The 18022-nt window shown below is 36.8% G+C and overlaps 1 protein-coding gene across 1 annotated transcript in view; it reads left to right on the top strand.

Moving 5' to 3' along the window:
• The window catches only part of FZD6 (frizzled class receptor 6), a 34493-nt gene extending 16700 nt beyond the window's left edge, over positions 1-17793 (top strand). Inside the window, exons 3-7 of the mRNA XM_024745023.1 lie at positions 6355-6551; positions 8742-9759; positions 12569-12717; positions 13888-14316; positions 16317-17793. Coding sequence (XP_024600791.1) covers positions 6355-6551; positions 8742-9759; positions 12569-12717; positions 13888-14316; positions 16317-16485 — 1962 coding nt within the window. The 3' untranslated portion in view covers positions 16486-17793. The remainder of the gene's footprint in view (positions 1-6354; positions 6552-8741; positions 9760-12568; positions 12718-13887; positions 14317-16316) is intronic.
• Positions 17794-18022: the final 229 nt, after the last annotated feature.

Below are 18022 nucleotides of genomic sequence, written 5' to 3'. Positions count from 1 at the left end.
TATGGAGCTCAGGCTCCGGACGCGCAGGCTCAGCGGCCATGGCTCACGGGCCCAGCCGCTCCGCGGCATGTGGGATCTTCCCAGACCGGGGCACGAACCCGTGTCCCCAGCATCGGCGGGCGGACTCTCAACCACTGTGCCACCAGGGAAGCCCCTGAATCAGATTTTTGAATCCAATTTTTCGTCTAACTCTACATGTTCTCTTTGGATAATTACATTCAATTCTTTCAGTTACTGTTTTTATAATGATGACTTCCACATCCATATCCTTAACCTAAAGTCTCTCGCCTACAGAGCTCTATTTGTTTAACTTCCTGTTAGTAGACATCCACACTCAAATGTCCCACAGGTACTTCATACTGTCCATCAACAGGTGAATGGATAAACAAATTATGGTATAGCCATACAATAGAGTACCACTCAGCAATTAAAAAGAATGAAGTATTGATACACAGAACAACAGGATGAATCTCAAAATGATGCTGAGTGAAAGAAGCCAGACAAAAAAGAAAATATACTGTATAAATTTATGAAAAATTCTAGAAAATACCACTCTTTAGTGACAGAAAACAGATCAGTGGTTGCCAGGGAAGGTTACAGGTCGGGGAAGAGGGTGTTGATGAGAGGGGAGATAAGAGGAGGGATTACCAAGAGGCAAGAGGAAACTTCTGGTAGTGATGGATGAATTTGTTACCTTGATTATGGTAATGGTTTCAAAGCCCATCAATGTGTGGACTTTATACACGTTCAGTTTATCATACATCGATTGTACCTGAATAAAGCTGCGAAAAAACCCTCATTATTAACGACTTTTAACAGAAAAACAATAATCCCTGTCCACTGTTTTCTATCCCCACCCAGTCCTCCTCCCCAGTGGCAGCCACTTTGAACTCTTTTAGGTGTTCCTCTGCTACATAGGCCATATTCTACCTAATATGCGTAGTGTGTTATTTGGATTCATCAGTTTAGAACTTCAGGCAGTAGACTTTTAGTCTTTCCTTCATTATGGTAGTTGATAATATATTTCTCTTACTTTACCACTTTTACTTCTCCTCTCAACCTCTTAATACAATTTTTTTTCACTGCTGAATCAAGTAGTATACTTTGATTGCATTTATTTCCATAAAACCTCCCCCCCCCCATAGTTAATATAGCAATTGCATTTTTCCCCATTTGCTTTGTTTTCTGTGTGCCTATGGTTAATTTTTTTTTAGATATCCCAGCAGACCTGTTAGACATATAGCAGTAATTATCTCAGATGTTCAGAATATCATATAATCTGTCAGTTCCAATCCCCCACTCCCATCCCCTTGGAGATCTTCCTCCTTCAGCTGTCTGTCCTCCTATCAATATGCTCTGACTTCTTTCTGGTCTATATGCGTAGCTGTCGTGCTGTGGCTTCCTCTTGCCATGCTTAGTGTTGGATCAACTAATTCCCGAGTCCCATGTCATTTTCCTTCCTAGTTTATTCATGTACTCCTTCAGTTGGTTTTAGGAATACTACATCCTCTAGTTGCTTCCTAAAAAAGCATATTTGAAAGTTAAAAATTTTGCTTCCTTACAGGGCCAAAAAGGTCATTATTTTACTGTCACCTAAATGTTTGGTTGGGTATAGCATTCTAGGTTGAAAGTAATATTCCTTCAGAATTTTAGAAATTATTTCTGCATTGCCTTCTAGCATCTGATATTACCAGATAGTCAGAATTTAATTCCTTTGCATGTGACCTGTTTTTTTCTATCTGGAAATATTTATGATCTTTTCTTTATCTTGATGCTCTGAAATTTTTGGACATGCCTTGTCATTGTTCATTCATTGATGTAGATAGTTATTGTTTATTCAGTAAATATTTATAGAGAAATCACTCTACACACACACAGTTCTAGGCACTGTGGATACAGCAGTAAAAAAAAAATAGATAAAATCCCTTCCGCTCCTGGAATTTACATTCTAGTGGTGAAGGCAGAAATTAAGAAATAAACTAGTAACATAATGAAATGTCCTGATAGTCCTGATAAGGGAAGATCCCACATGCCAAACATAATAATGGAACTGAGAATGACAGTATAATTTTTTATGTAGGGTGTATAATTTTTTATGTAGGGTGGGCAGGGAATGCCTCTCTGAGGTAACCGTTGAACAGAGACCCAGTTGAGCAGAGACACAAGCCATGTGACTACCTGGTGGAAGAGTGTTCTAGATGAAGGGAACAGCAAATGCAAATGCTGAAGCAGACATATACATGGAATGTTGAGAGGCAAAAGGCCAGTTTGGTGGCAATGGAGTAAGAAAAGGAGTTATGAAATGAAACTGGAGACATAGCTAAGGGCCAGGAAATTTAGGGCCTTAAAGGACTTTGAATTAGTTATGAAATGAAACTGGAGACATAGCTAAGGGCCAGGAAATTTAGGGCCTTAAAGGACTTGGTAAGGACTTTGAAATTTTTTCTATTGGGGTCTTTTGAACAAGGACAAACTTGCATTTTAAAGAATCACATCAGTAGGAGTATGGATTGGTACAGAAATTGTAAGATTAGCAAGAGTGGTTAAGTAGTGAGTCCTGTTAGCAGGCTATTTCAGTAGTCTAAGGTGAAATATATACTGGCTGAGATGTAGTAACTTAATAACAGTGAGAAGTGGTCAAATTTGAAATATATTTTGGAAGGAGAGCCAATAGGATTTGCTGATGGACTGGATATGGGGTGAGAGAAAGAGAGGAGTAGAGGATGAATATTTAGATTCTTGGCCTGAGTAACTTGGTGAATGGTGGTACCACCATTACTGAGATGGGGAGACTAAGGGAGTGTTTGGGGGATAGGATGTAGTGGGTTTGAGTTGTGTTTTGGACATGGTGGGTTTGAGATAATGTGTTGACAGCCAAGTGGAGTTGTCCAGAAGGCAGATGGTCATTCAAGTCTAGGGTTCACAGGAGAGATGGAGGCCAGAAATAAATTTGTGAATCCTTCATGTATAGTTGGTATTTAATACCATGATTCTGGATTAGTTTCTCCTGAGGAGTGGGTATACATAGGGTAGAGGTCTGAGGATTGAGCCCTGGAGCTCTTCAATACTGAGACTTGAGAAATGGAAGAAATCCGAAAAGGAACAGACAGTGAGATCCGTAGAAATTCAGGAAAATTCATATTCTAGAAGCCAATTGAAAAAAGCGTCTCAGGAGGAAGACAGGATCCCACTGTGTCAAATGTTAAAGAGTTGAGTAGGATGAGGACTCAATTGACCATTGGATTTGACAATCTGAAGTTTATTGGTAACTCTGACAAGCTGTTTAATTGAAGTATGGGGACAAAACCTGACTGGAGAGTGGGCTTAAAAGGAAATGGAAGAGCAGAATTGGAGAAAGTGGGTAAAGACAACTGTTTTCAGGGTTTCTTCTATAAAGAGGAAGAGAAAAATGAAGTAATAGCTGGGTGGGGGTGGGAATGTAGAGTCAAGGAAAGTTTTTTTTTTTTTTAATTTTTGGCTGCATTGGGTCTTTGTTGCTGCACGCGGGCTTTCTCTAGTTGCAGCGAGTGGGGGCTACTGTTCATTGCGATGTGAGGGCTTCTCATTGCGGTGGCTTCTCTTGTTGTGGAGCATGGGTTCTAGGCTCACGGGCTTGAAGCCCAGGAAAAATTTTTTTTTTTTTTTATGGTGAGAGATAATAGAGTAAGTTTGTATGATGGGGGAATCACTGTAACACAGAGGGGGAAATTATTGCAAGAATAGGAGACAGGACAGTTACCAGAGCAAAGTCCTTGACTAGACAAGTGGGAAGAGATCCAGTGTACAAATGGAAGACTTGGTTGGTTAGGAGTTCAAGTTGTTCATCCGTTTAAATAGTGAAGGCAGAGAATGTGGATAAGCTGCAGTTAGGTTTGGTGCCTTTTGTGAGAGAATAAGGAAGTTGTCTTCTGGTTATTTCTGATTTCTCAGTGAACTAGGAACAGAATCATCAACTGAGAGGATGGGGTGTGGAACTGGAGGTTTGAAAAAAGAAGAGAATGTGAGAGAGATCTCTGTAAAAGAGAGTTCATTGACTGACATTTTAGCCCAGAAATGTTTTAGTAGCAGGATTGCAGTGTGCTGCCAACCTTTTAAGTGTGGAAACTGGTATCCTTCTGTTCTGAGAAATGTTCTTAATTTCTTCTTTGATTATCACCCCGACTCGCATTTTCCTTGTTTCTTTCTGGAAGTCCTTTAGTCAGGAGTTGGGCACTTGGAGTGATCCTCCTATTGTCCATCTCTTCCTTCAGCTTTATGTTCTAATCCTTCTATAGAGTTTTTAATTTCAGCTCTTACTATTTTTAAATTTTCCATAGCATCTTATTCTTTTGTAATGGAAGCGATAGCTTCTCACGTAAGCTATTCAGGGTTTTGTTTGTTTTGTGATTTGTTTTCTTCTGTTCCCTGCATAGTCTCTATTTCCTCCAAATTTCCTTTTATCTGCTTGCTTGTTTTGGTCTCTGTCTTTCATGATGCTTTCTTCAAATGCCTGATGATCCTTGGCTGCCCATTCATGTTTGTGGGGCCCTGAAAAGCTCTGTGTGCATGAATGGGACTGGTCACCGGTGGGCTCCGTGGTAAAGTGAGCTTGAGGTTGACTAGCTTTTTCATTGTCAATGTGTAGAGAGAGGTCTTTTCTCCAAGACTGTTGGGTTTTTTCAAAGATTGGGGATGGTAGGTATATGCCTGTTTGCCAACCTTTTGGGAATAGAGCAGGAAAAGATGAGGGCTTCCTGTTTCTGTAGGTAGACTCTTACTCAGTCCCCCTTTCGTCACTGTGGATTGTACTTCTGCCCTGCTCTGTGCCTGATACCCAAGTGCAGAACGTCTCTAGTGCCATCTCTTCTGGAAACAGCTCTGGTAGAATGCGGTGGTCATCTGGCTGCCTGGGTGGGGATGGGGGGGTGACATAGTGAGGAAGTAATTTTGTAAACATTCCTCCAATTTTAGCCTTTTATGCTACTTGGTGCTTCAAAGAACTGAGACTCTCGGATTCTTTAGGGCAAATCAGCTCATTCTCATGTGAATCCCTCCACTCCAGCTTTGTCCCGTTAAGTGACTTATCACTCCTCTAATAGCTTTCTGTCGCTCAAAGTTTAGGGCTTTCTTTTTTGTTGTTTTGTTTCATTTTTGTTTTTTGGAAAACTCAGATATGCTAATGTAGTTTCTCTTGTTTACTTACTAATAGATTAGTACCTTTTTTTTTCTTTATTGTCATATTACTAAGGAAGCAAGGCGGAGGGAAAGGAGATAAACATATGTGCTCAATCCACCTTGTTTTTCCAGAACCTATCCACACTGTCTAAACGGTAATCACAATAACTAATATTTATTGAGTACTTACCTGTATGCCAGACACTGTTATAAATGCTTTACATTTATTAACTTAGTATTCACAATGATCTTATGAGACAGGTACTGTTATTATTGCCAGTTTACAGATGAAGAAACTAAGGCACAGAGAATTTAAGTAACTTGCCAAAGTTACAAAACTAGTAAATGTGGAGCTAGCATTCAAACTTAGCTGTCAGACTGTAGAGACACCTCCTGCTTACAACTCTCCCATAGTATCCCACTCATTTTTTTTGTTTTGTTTTGTTTTTTGCGGTACGCGGGCCTCTCACTGTTGTGGCCTCTCCCGTTGCGGAGCACAGGCTCCGGACGCGCAGGCTCAGCGGCCATGGCTCACGGGCCCAGCCGCTCCGCGGCACGTGGGATCTTCCTGGACCGGGGCACGAACCCGCGTCCCCTGCATCGGCAGGCAGACTCTCAACCACTGCACCACCAGGGAAGCCCCCCACTCGTTATTTTTAAATCCAAGCAATTTAGCATGTCATCCGTGCTCTCTATGATCAGGTCCAGAGAACCTCTCCAGTCTCATCTCTCTCTACTCTGCCCTTGACTTCACCTCTTTGACCTTATCTTGTAGTCATACTGGACTTCTTGCCCTGAATACTCCATGTTCTTGTGATCCTCATGCCTTTTTCATGCTGTTCCCTCCACCCCAAACATTCCTTTATTCTCTAGAATGCACAGTAAAGTGTTAAGGTATTTCAGCATATATTTACATATTAAATATTTGTATGATCTATTTCATCTAGCAGTCAACTCATACTTTTGATTTGTTTTGATTTAGCACGTCTTCTTGAAAAATGCATAGTTGAATAAAATAATATTTCACTGTGTATTAAGGGTTCTTATGTCTAACTAAACAAAATTATCTCCTCAAATTTGATTATATTGAGAGTGGGATTTAAAGATTCTTTTGGAGACTAAGTGAAAAAGTATATACCAAAAAATTCATTTGTTATATTAAAATGTTTTCTAACCTTATCTTACTGTTTTTCTTAATAGCTTTTTCTTCCTCTTGCAAATCTGGAATGTTCACCAAATGTTGAAACTTTCCTTTGCAAAGCTTTTGTACCAACCTGCACAGAGCAAATTGATGTGGTTCCACCCTGTCGTAAATTTTGTGAGAAAGTGTATTCTGACTGCAAAAAATTAATGGACACTTTTGGGATCCGATGGCCTGAGGAACTTGAATGTGACAGGTAAATTATGTTTTCAGCTGAAAGCTACTGATGATATTTCAATATTGGTATTAATTTTCCAAAATATTAGTGACAGGCTTTCATTATTTAAGTCAGCAGCTGTTTACTGCACACTTAATATATGTTAGGCACTTACTATATATCAGCACTGTAAACAGTGGTGAGCAAAACCAGACTTGGTTCTTGTTTTCAGGGAACTCACAGTGGGGTGGGAGGAACAGAGAGTAATCCAATAATCATAAAAATAAATGCAAAATTACAACTGTGTTAATACAACAAATGAGGGTGCATAGTTCTTTTTTACTGCACACTTAATATATGTTAGGCACTTACTATATATCAGCACTGTAAACAGTGGTGAGCAAAACCAGACTTGGTTCTTGTTTTCAGGGAACTCACAGTGGGGTGGGAGGAACAGAGAGTAATCCAATAATCATAAAAATAAATGCAAAAATTACAACTGTGTTAATACAACAAGTGAGGGTGCATAGTTCTGTGAGAATGTGTGATGGTGCCTTTGCCCTAAACTGGGGAGAAATGGGCCTTATTATCAATTCATGGACCTTTTTGCATCTGTCTTGATTGATTACTTTTATCTCCTATTCTCTAGATGTTGGGAGCTTGTAATTTGAAATATTCTACTAACATAAAGACACCTCATATAATAAATCTGGGAAGGAAGGTGCCTCCCTTTTTGTTCTTTATCTGTAGACTGAAGAAACTACAGACCCTTGTGGAACTCATACATTTCTGGTAGATACCTAATCACTTTCCAGAACAACTTAGTACATAGTAAAGGTGAAGATGCTCATGCCATACATCTTAGGAGTTACCCTTCTATAGAAACTTTTTCACAAACAAGGAATCGTATGCAAGAATACTTATTGTAACATTATTCGTAATTTTTTTAAATGAGAAAAAGTCTGAAAGTCCACTGTAAGAATGATAAGTAAATTGTGATGTACTTACACACTAGAATACTACTATACAGTTTTAAGATGAATGCAGTTGACCCACATCTGTCAATATGGATAAATCTAAAAATTATAGCGTAAGTAAAAAAAAAAGTATGATGTATATAGCACAATGTCATTTATATAAAGTTCAAAACGTGTAAAATAATACTATAAACATTGTAGTTGGAAAATAACATAGTAAAATATTTAAAAATGCATGAGGAGAAATAAAAACTGAACTTGTAGTAATGAATATTTTGGAAGAGAGAGAAAAGAGAATAGGACCAGAAAGGAGTCCAGACTGTATGTGTAATGTTATATTGCTTTATTTAAAAAGATATAAAACAAAACTGACATACCACCTTTTGAAAAAGCTTGTAGATACATCTGTGTTGTTTTTATGGGCATATGTTTTATTATTTTCTATTCTTATCTAAAGCATATTTCAAATGCTTTCTCCTTAAAAACCTCCACTAATTTCTAAACTATGTAGATCCTCCAAAATAATTCTGGTGTGTGGAGACAACTCAGTGATAAAGTTCTGCACAAAACAGCAATATCCCTTTCTATCTCTCCGGTCTGCCCATAAACAAGGGAGACAAACAGCCACACTGCAACAAAATGGTGATGTGAGTTAAGCTGGTCCTCGGCCTTCCTCTTCTTGCCCTTCTTTATGAACTTAGATATCACTTGAACTCTGTCCTCTCCATCCGGGAAATGATCTCATTTCAGTCATTTTAGTTGTCATCACCTTACTATGTGGCTGATCTACTTTGCTCATGGACGCTAGAAAATAAAAACTAATTTCCCCAAGACATATTTCAAATGCTTAAACAGACAAGCCAGCATTTTTTTGTCTAAAGAATACCAATCAAGATACATTCTTTCTTAAGTACTTAGTCTTGAAACCAGAAATTATTTAACAATTATTATTATTTTTTTTTTTTTTATTTAACAATTATTAATTGACTGTTTTCTGAGTAAGGGAATTTTCATGTTCACTTGCCTGATACTTAATATATTTGTTAGTGTGTTGGGGCCTCATTAGCACCTACAAGTTTTTAGTCAACTTCAAAACTTTCTCCCCAGCTCTAAAGCTGTAACCTGTTTAAGCTCATATGTCTTCCCATCAGTTACGAATGCATAAGGAAATATCTTATAGTTGGAAAGCAGAGTATTAAAATAGTGACTCAAAAATGTCAACTTCACGTATTATTTTTTAAAATCTTTACAGATTACAATACTGTGACGAGTCTGTTCCTGTAACTTTTGATCAACACACAGAGTTTCTCAGTCCTCACAAGAAAACAGAACAAGTCCAAAGAGACATTGGATTTTGGTGTCCAAGGCATCTTAAGACTTCTGGGGGACAAGGCTATAAGTTTCTGGGAATTGACCAATGTGCACCTCCATGCCCCAACATGTATTTTAAAAGTGATGAGCTAGAGTTTGCAAAAAGTTTTATTGGAATAGTTTCAATATTTTGTCTTTGTGCAACTCTGTTTACATTCCTTACTTTTTTAATTGATGTTAGAAGGTTCAGATACCCTGAGAGACCAATTATATATTACTCTGTCTGTTACAGCATTGTATCTCTTATGTACTTCATTGGATTCTTGCTAGGCAATAGCACAGCCTGCAATAAGGCAGATGAGAAACTAGAACTTGGTGACACAGTTGTTCTAGGCTCTCAAAATAAGGCTTGCACCGTTTTGTTTATGTTTTTGTATTTTTTCACAATGGCTGGCACCGTGTGGTGGGTGATTCTTACCATTACTTGGTTCTTAGCTGCTGGGAGAAAATGGAGTTGTGAAGCCATTGAACAGAAAGCAGTGTGGTTTCATGCTGTTGCATGGGGAATACCAGGTTTTCTGACCGTTATGCTTCTTGCTATGAACAAAGTTGAAGGAGACAATATTAGTGGAGTTTGCTTTGTCGGCCTTTATGACCTGGATGCCTCTCGCTACTTTGTACTCTTGCCACTGTGCCTTTGTGTGTTTGTTGGGCTCTCTCTTCTTTTAGCTGGCATTATTTCCTTAAACCATGTTCGACAAGTTATACAACATGATGGCCGGAACCAAGAGAAACTAAAGAAATTTATGATTCGAATTGGAGTCTTCAGTGGCCTGTATCTTGTGCCATTAGTGACACTTCTTGGATGTTACGTCTATGAGCAAGTGAACAGGATAACCTGGGAGATAACTTGGGTCTCTGACCATTGTCGCCAATACCACATCCCATGTCCTTACCAGGTAAAACCTATCATTTGTGTTATTTCACTATTTAATTTTAACATGGCAAATGTTCCCTGGAAATATCTTTGAATTAGTCATGACCATAAAATTAGATTTCAGGTGAGAAAATCCAATAGACAGAGGGAGTTGTTCCCTACGCCTCAGTTGAAACTAGGGTAAGTGTCCCAAAAGTTCTTTCCTGAAGTTTTAGCTTCAGTTACAATAGTAAAGTGCCTCCTTTAGCTATTCTTTTAAAAATTAAATTGGATTGCAAAGGCAAATGAATAGTACTGCAGAACAGAATCAGAGGAACAGGTCTTGTCATAGGGAGAAAAAGAGAAGTAACTTGCAGGATTTCCCTGGCAGTACAGTTGTTAGGACTTGGGCGCTTCCACTGCAGGGGACCAGGGTTCAATCCCAGATTGGGGAACTAAGATTCTGCAAGCCGAACAGAGCAGCCAAAAAAAAGAGAGAGAGAGAGAAGTAGTTGTTTTTAATTCTTCAGTTAGTTGGGGAAACCCTTATTTGAGTTTATAATAAAATGGTATATATCATCTTATACTTTGCTTGTATATGCTTATAAAAACAGAATTTATGCCGAAACCACCCTGTCATTTCTTGACAAAACGCGCAATTAAAACAAAATACGTTTCATATGTTTCTGATGCTTCTGGTTGGATTAAAGTGGTGATTTTAAGATTAAAAAAATAAATATCTGAAAATAGAAAATCTCTTAAAGCATTTTAGTTGAGTTTTTTTAAATAGAAACTTTGTTTTTAATAGATTTTATATATTTTCTTGAATATTTATATATGGTATTAACTAATTATATTGAGTGAGTGCTGTCATGTCATCACAGTGTATCAGATCAAACAGTGTGTGGGCTGAATTATTTTACATAATTTATATTCTAGAAAATTACTGCACTGTAACACAGTGAAATCTATTTTACATACTGATATGTGGGGATAATGGTTTTACTTGCCTTACATCCTGTCCATAGTGTGTTATCCATTGTCTGTTTTCACTATATGATTAATAAGCGAGCTCCCTTAAAGTGATACTGCTGTATTAAATGTCTCCTAGATTCCTCAGTATTTTTGGCAAACTAGGGGGGGAAGGCAACTGTTACATACTACTAAAAAGTTTAAGATACATGATTTTTTATTATTTAAAAATTTTTTTAATTTTTGGCTGTGTTGGGTCTTCGTTTCTGTGCGAGGGCTTTCTCTAGTTGTGGCAAGCGGGGGCCACTCTTCATCGCGGTGCGCGGGCCTCTCACTATCGCGGCCTCTCTTGTTGCGGAGCACAGGCTCCAGATGTGCAGGCTCAGTAGTTGTGGCTCACGGACCTAGTTGCTTCGCGGCATGTGGGATCTTCCCAGACCAGGGCTCAAACCCGTGTCCCCTGCACTGGCAGGCCGATTCTCAACCACTGCGCCACCAGGGAAGCCCAAGATACATGATTTTTTAAGATTACGTTTCATGTAAAGAAAGAAACGATATTAGAAGATAAAGTGAGAAAATTCTAATCTTATAGTGGGGAAGGACTTTATGATATAAAATGCAGGAGCTATAAAAGAAAAGATTGCTAAATTTGACTAAGGAAAAAACTTTTTTCAGATTCTGCATGGCAAAAAACCCCACCATAATCAAAGTCAGGAGACCAACTGGGATTTATTCACTCATCACATCACAATTGAAGGGCTAATTTCCTTATTTAAAAAGAGTTCCTATAGATCAATAAGAAAAAAACCAACAACCTGATATAAAAATGAGAAAAGAATGTATAGAGGGGTCACAAAAAAGGAAAATAAAAAAGCTGTTCTTAAACATATGAAAAATGTTATAAGACAGATGCAAATTAAAGTTATAATAAAATTATATGTCTGCTTATGACAGGTTTTATAACCACTGTATTGATGAAACTGGCAAAATACACATTCTAGACTTTGCTGTTCAATTAGTTCAACCTTCTATGGAAAGCATTTTGATAATATCTGGCATTTAAAATGCTCATACTCTTTGATCCTGTCCTTCTGGGAATTTATCAACAGCTCTGTTCACAAATGTGAGAAATTATATACATACAAAGATAGTCACTGCAACATTATTTGCAATGGCAATAGGTTGGAAGTAACCTGAGTATCTATTAGTAGGGATAGCTGAATAAATTATAGTTCATCCACACAATGGAACAGCCTTTAAAAAGAATGAAGTGCTCTAGAATGGTCTCCAAGAAATATTACTAAGTGCAAAAAGCAAGATATAATGCATAATATATAGTATTTTGATACTTGTAACATTTAAAAAATAATATTTGAAAGTTTATGCTTGAAAGAAATGTATGATTTAATTTTTACAAAATTTTCACATTTTTACATTTTACTGATACTTATTTTGCTCTAAGTTTTTGTAATAAAACATCAACAATGCATAAAGTATGTTGTTATAATGAGTTTAAATGTATTTTTTTATAGATTATAGTGAAGGAAAAGATAAATATTGAGAGGCAGATATTTTGGCAATTATAAGAAGCTGCTGTACTTATAGGGGAAAAAAATGCCAGATATCAAGCCAAGATGTAAGACGTCCTTCCTAAATATATTTAATAAGTATTTTTCCCTTTCTAGCTATATATTTTGATAAAAGGTCTTTGTTCAGAACTTCTATATTACAATTAAAGCACTTTTCATATTATGTTATATCTAACATTTCATAATAAGACAAAATGATTTATACTTTTTGTTCAAGTTTTGCATTGACTGTATAGACTTTTCTCCACTTTAAATGTATCACTAAAATTCTTATTCATTACTTTTTTGTAGGCCAAAACAGAAACTCGACCAGAGTTGGCTTTATTTATGATAAAATATCTGATGACATTAATTGTTGGCATCTCTGCTGTCTTCTGGGTTGGAAGCAAAAAGACATGCACAGAATGGGCTGGGTTTTTTAAACGAAATCGCAAGAAAGAGTAAGAATCTATTGAATTATCTGACATTGTTTTAAAATAAATAGATCAAATACCAAATCATTGTACTGGAGTTTCATTATGTCAACTGTTGTTTCAAGTTGAAATCTTTTTCATGGAGAGATATGCTTTATTTTTAGCATTTGTTACGATAGTCTTTGACATGTACTATTCTATTGAAATATGAATGAAAAGTTTGTAAAAAGTGCATTTTCTTTCCATGGCTTCTAATATATCTAGTATTATTACTGCTATCATTAAGTTCATTGTTTTGGGTTCAGAATTTTAAATAATTTTATCCTTTTTTATCAATGATGAAAGATGAAATGGGTCAAATATATGTAAGGCAGTCTATAGAGTACGATTCAAATGTGATGTACAATCATTACCTTTAAATTTTACTACACATAATACTCACTTAACATGTCACTTATTTGCCTTGCTTAAGATGGTAAAAATTTGAGCTTATGGAATATTCTGTAACAATATAGTAGATTTACATTTATGAGTAAATAGTTCATTTTGTTATTTATATATGTTGTACATTGTGTACAATCAACAATGTAGTATAGAATTTTTTAAACTGTTCCCAATTGGTTTGATTAATGAACTCTTTTTGTGGTAAAAATTTCAGAACCTTTTCACAAATAAATTTTTGAAGTCTGAAGAATTGCATTTAACTGAACTATTATTATATCTCTATCCTGTATTTATATACCCACATTAACTTCAGAATAACTTGCTATAACTTGAATGTTAGAAAGAAAACAATTGCATTTAAACAAAGACCATTAATTATATTCTGTGTTCTTTCTCTCTGGTTTACTTTCATATTTGATATATTTATATATGATACACATACAGATACTCCCCTACATTTTGCTGGTTTGAGTTTTCTTGCCCTCATCTTCTGATTTTGTCTATTTAATTTTTTTCTACTCTTTATGCTGACAAAAGCAACTAACAGTGTATGCACAAAAAGATTTCATTTCATGGCAGTCTACTTATATCTCATAGTATTTATAATCCCAGATTTTATAAATAATGTAAATCATATAGATCGTAACTTTAATGAATTAGGACTTTTGACACAAGATATGTGATATGCTTTATGATTTCTGTTATAACACTTAACATTTATCAAGTAAACTCTCTCCTTGGATTTTCTTACAGTCCAATCAGTGAAAGTCGAAGAGTACTACAGGAGTCGTGTGAGTTTTTCTTAAAGCACAATTCTAAAGTTAAACACAAAAAGAAGCACTACAAACCAAGTTCACATAAGCTGAAGGTCATTTCCAAATCCATGGGAACCAGCACAGGAGCTACAGCAAATCATGGCACTTCTGCAGTAGCAATCACTAACCATGATTACTTAGGACAAGAAACTTTGACAGAAATACAAACCTCACCAGAAACATCAGTGAGAGAGGTGAGAGCAGATGGAGCGAGCACCTCCAAATTACGAGAACAGGACTGTGAGGAACCTGCCTCCCCAGCAGCATCCAGCTCCAAACTCTGCGGGGAACAGACTGACGGGAAAGGCCAGGCAGCCAATGTGAATGATAAGAGCAGTGTGTCTGAAAGTGCACGGAGTGAAGGAAGGTGAGCTTGGACTTTGCTATCTTAAACCATGACTCTTTTGAATACTGCATTGCACATTTTTCATTAAAGCATGACATATCTGGAAAGAAAGCATTCTTGAGATGACATGTCTATACACTTAATCCAAGGAAGTTTGGGTTTTGCCTATAATGCTATTTTGTAGTTTAATTCTTAGCATTGAGAAGACCCTTTGATGTTTATTGTTCAAATAGAAAAGTAATGTTCATTTCTGTGGTAATTGTTAACAGCTGCTTGTATATTTAGGGAAATGTTTAAGATTCATATAAAATACAGGCCATTAAGTTTCGATTAGTACTACATTATAGTACTGTCTAAAAGGTATTTGTCAGACTTCCCTAGTGGTGCAGTGGTAAAGAATCTGCCTGCCAACACAGGGGACACGGGTTCGAGCCCTGGTCTGGGAAGATCCCACATGCCGCAGAGCAACTAAGCCAGTGCACCACAACTACTGAGCCAGTGCTCTAGAGCCCGCGAGCCACAACTACTGAGCTCGCGTACCTAGAGCCCATGCTTTGCGACAAGAGAAGCCACTGCAATGAGAAGCCTGCACACCACAATGAAGAGTAGCCCCCACTTGCCACAACTAAAAGCCTGCGCGTAGCAATGAAGACCCAACGCAGCCAAAAATAAATGATAAATACATTAAAATATATATATATATATATAAAATAAAGAGAAGCAAGAGGAACTACAGTCCTGCGGCCTGTGGATTGAAAATGGAGAAGTTACAACAGACACCGCAGAAATACAAAGTATCCTTAGAGACTACTACAAGCAACTCTGTGCCAATAAAATGGACAACCTGGAAGAAATGGACGAATTCTTAGAAAGGTATAACTTTCCAAGACTGAACCAGGAAGAAAAAGAAAATATGAACAGACTAATCACAAAGAATGAAATTGAAACTGTGATTAAAAATCTTCCAACAAACAAAAGTCCAGGACCAGCTGGCTTCACAGGTGAATTCTTTCAAACATTTAGAGAAGAGCTAACACCCATCCTTCTCAAACTCTTCCAAACAATTGCAGAGGAAGGAATGCTCCCAAACTCATTCTATGAGGCCACCATCACCCTGATACGAAAACCAGACAAAGATACTACAAAAAAAGAAAATTACAGACCAATATCACTGATGAATATAGATGCAAAAATCCTCAACAAAATACTAGCAAACAGAATCCAGCAGCACATTAAAAGGATCATATACCATGATCAAGCAGGGTTTATCCGAGGGATGCAAGGATTCTTCAACATACGCAAATCAATCAATGTGATACACCATATTAACAAACTGAAGAATAAATACCATATGATCACCTCAATAGATGCAGAAAAAAATAAATAAAAGGTATTTGTCATTTTATATGAAGATGATTATAAAATGTTTTTATTTTCTGAACATGAAAGGATATTGACATTATCTTTAATTTTTCCGAATGGTCATAGGTGATCCAAACACAGGTAAATATCAAATTAGCCAAGGTTGTCTTACATCATCTCCTCCCAAATAGGCCAAATGTACCTCCAACAGCTTTTGCATACTGGATTATGTATGATTAGATACATGCCTTTATCTTTCACTAGATTTGTAAACTCCTCGAAGGCAGAGCTGAGGTCGGACTCATCTTTGTGCTCCCAACCTCTTACACGGTGTCCAATCCATGGTAGGAAATCAATAAAAAATTTGCTAAACTGAAGGCAGGAATCAAGCTGTCTTATTCCCCATGAGACACCATGCTCAGCCCACACATGGGTGGTGCTTGTTGAAGTTTCTGAAGTTAGCAAAAAATTGTATTTGAAAATAAATTATTTGTACTTTGAGGAGTTAAGAGTATACATAAAGAGTTAATTATTTCTGATAAAAGTGGATACTGCTTGGGAGTAAAACTCATGGAAAAAGAAACAGCAATTATGAGGACAACTGGCATCACATTTGTGCTTTGGTGTGTATGTACATCAGCTTTTGTTCTTTTACCTAGGGTGACTCCAAAGAGTGATGTCACTGAAACTGGCCCAGTGCAGAGCAACAGCTTGCATGTTCCCAGGTCTTCAGAGCCAAGCAGCCTCAAAGGCTCCACATCACTGCTTGTTCACTCAGCGTCAGGAGTTGGAAAAGAGCAGGGCACTGGTGGTCACTCAGATACTTGAAAACCAGATCATCGCGTTACTAAGAAGTGAATTCCTGTTACACTGGAGGTGACAGTACACTGTCTCATAAGAATCACTGTTATATTCTTCTTCTGCACTTAAAGCTACATTGCCTCCTGTTACACTGGAAACAATAGATTCTGAGAATGTGATTCATTTCACATAGAGGTTAATTGACAGCAGTATACCCCCAAAAGGGAAATGTGCAGGTTAATGATATTTTTTAAGTGGTGTGGGAGGAGGGAGTATTAGACGAACCTTCCTTTTCTATTTATGAAGATTCTACTCTTGTTAAAAGTATTTTAAGTTGTACTATGCTATTTCACTTTTATGGTATAAAATCAAGATTTTTCTTTGCTGAAGTATTTAAAACTTACCTTTGTATCTTTTTTTTATATATTTGAAAACAAGTTTATATGTTTTGAGCTTTTTTTAGAAATCCTGGAAAGTCTTTTCAAATATTTTTATTACATTATTCCAGTACCTTATTTTAGCACTGCTTTGGTAGCTTTTACACTGAATTTCTAAGAAAATTGAAAAATAGTGTTCTTTTATAATATAAAAAATAGTTGATACACCAAAAGATGTTATAATGGGAATTCAACTAAAAAAATCCATTTACTCTACCTTATCATCTTCAGTGTGTGAATTTTATAAAGTCTAGTTGGTTTAGGAATTTCACAGATCTATTATGCAGATGAAATAAGGTGCTTACTGAGTGTCCACTGTTGATAATATTATGCTGCTGGCTGATCCTTCTGACTTTTTAAAATAAAATGTCCTGAAGGATTAGTAGATGAAACGTTACTCCTTTATAAATTAAGCCAAGTGCAATTGATTTCCTTTTTTTAATATATCATGACCACCCAAGATTATGTTTGTATGACCATTTACAGTTGCTTATACTTTTGTTTTAACTTTTGTTTTTTAACATTTAGAATACTACAGACCCTTTGCATTTGTGCAGTATCTTTCTCAGACATCATGTAGAATTCATCTCTGCAGCTAAATAGGATTTTGCTGAACATTCAGAAATGTGCTAGAAGTGTTAGTGCCAAACAAATGAAAAAAAATGTAGTCCTGATAAACAGAATAAAATGTATTTCATATAACATACTTTGAAATATTAAAGAACTTTCTTAATTTTGTTTCCAATGACTATTATTCCTTGAACAAGGTTTCCTTATACTTTTATTTTTTTTTCTCTATTTAACATTCTGTTAAAGCTTAAAAAGAAAATTATCAGGTACTGTATGAAAAAGGTTGTAAATATTAACTTTTCCACATTTTTTAACTTTGTATACAAAAACTTTGTGTGACCTTTTCAGTAATAAAATTTTCTCTGTATATGAGATTGTACAGTATTCTGTGGTCATGCACAGTGGTTCTGGCCCAGGAAGTGGTATAATTTTTCAGATCAGTGGCTCCATGACTAATAATGCCCAGCCGCTCCGCGGCATGTGGGATCTTCCCAGACCGGGGCACGAACCCGTGTCCCCTGCACCGGCAGGCAGACTCTCAACCACTGCGCCACCAG

Source organism: Neophocaena asiaeorientalis, unplaced genomic scaffold, assembly GCF_003031525.2.
Source record: "Neophocaena asiaeorientalis asiaeorientalis breed wild unplaced genomic scaffold, Neophocaena_asiaeorientalis_V1.1 scaffold933, whole genome shotgun sequence".
Lineage (NCBI taxonomy): Eukaryota > Metazoa > Chordata > Mammalia > Artiodactyla > Phocoenidae > Neophocaena > Neophocaena asiaeorientalis.
Note: the sequence above shows the minus strand (reverse complement) of the source record. Positions and strands in the feature narration are given on the sequence as shown.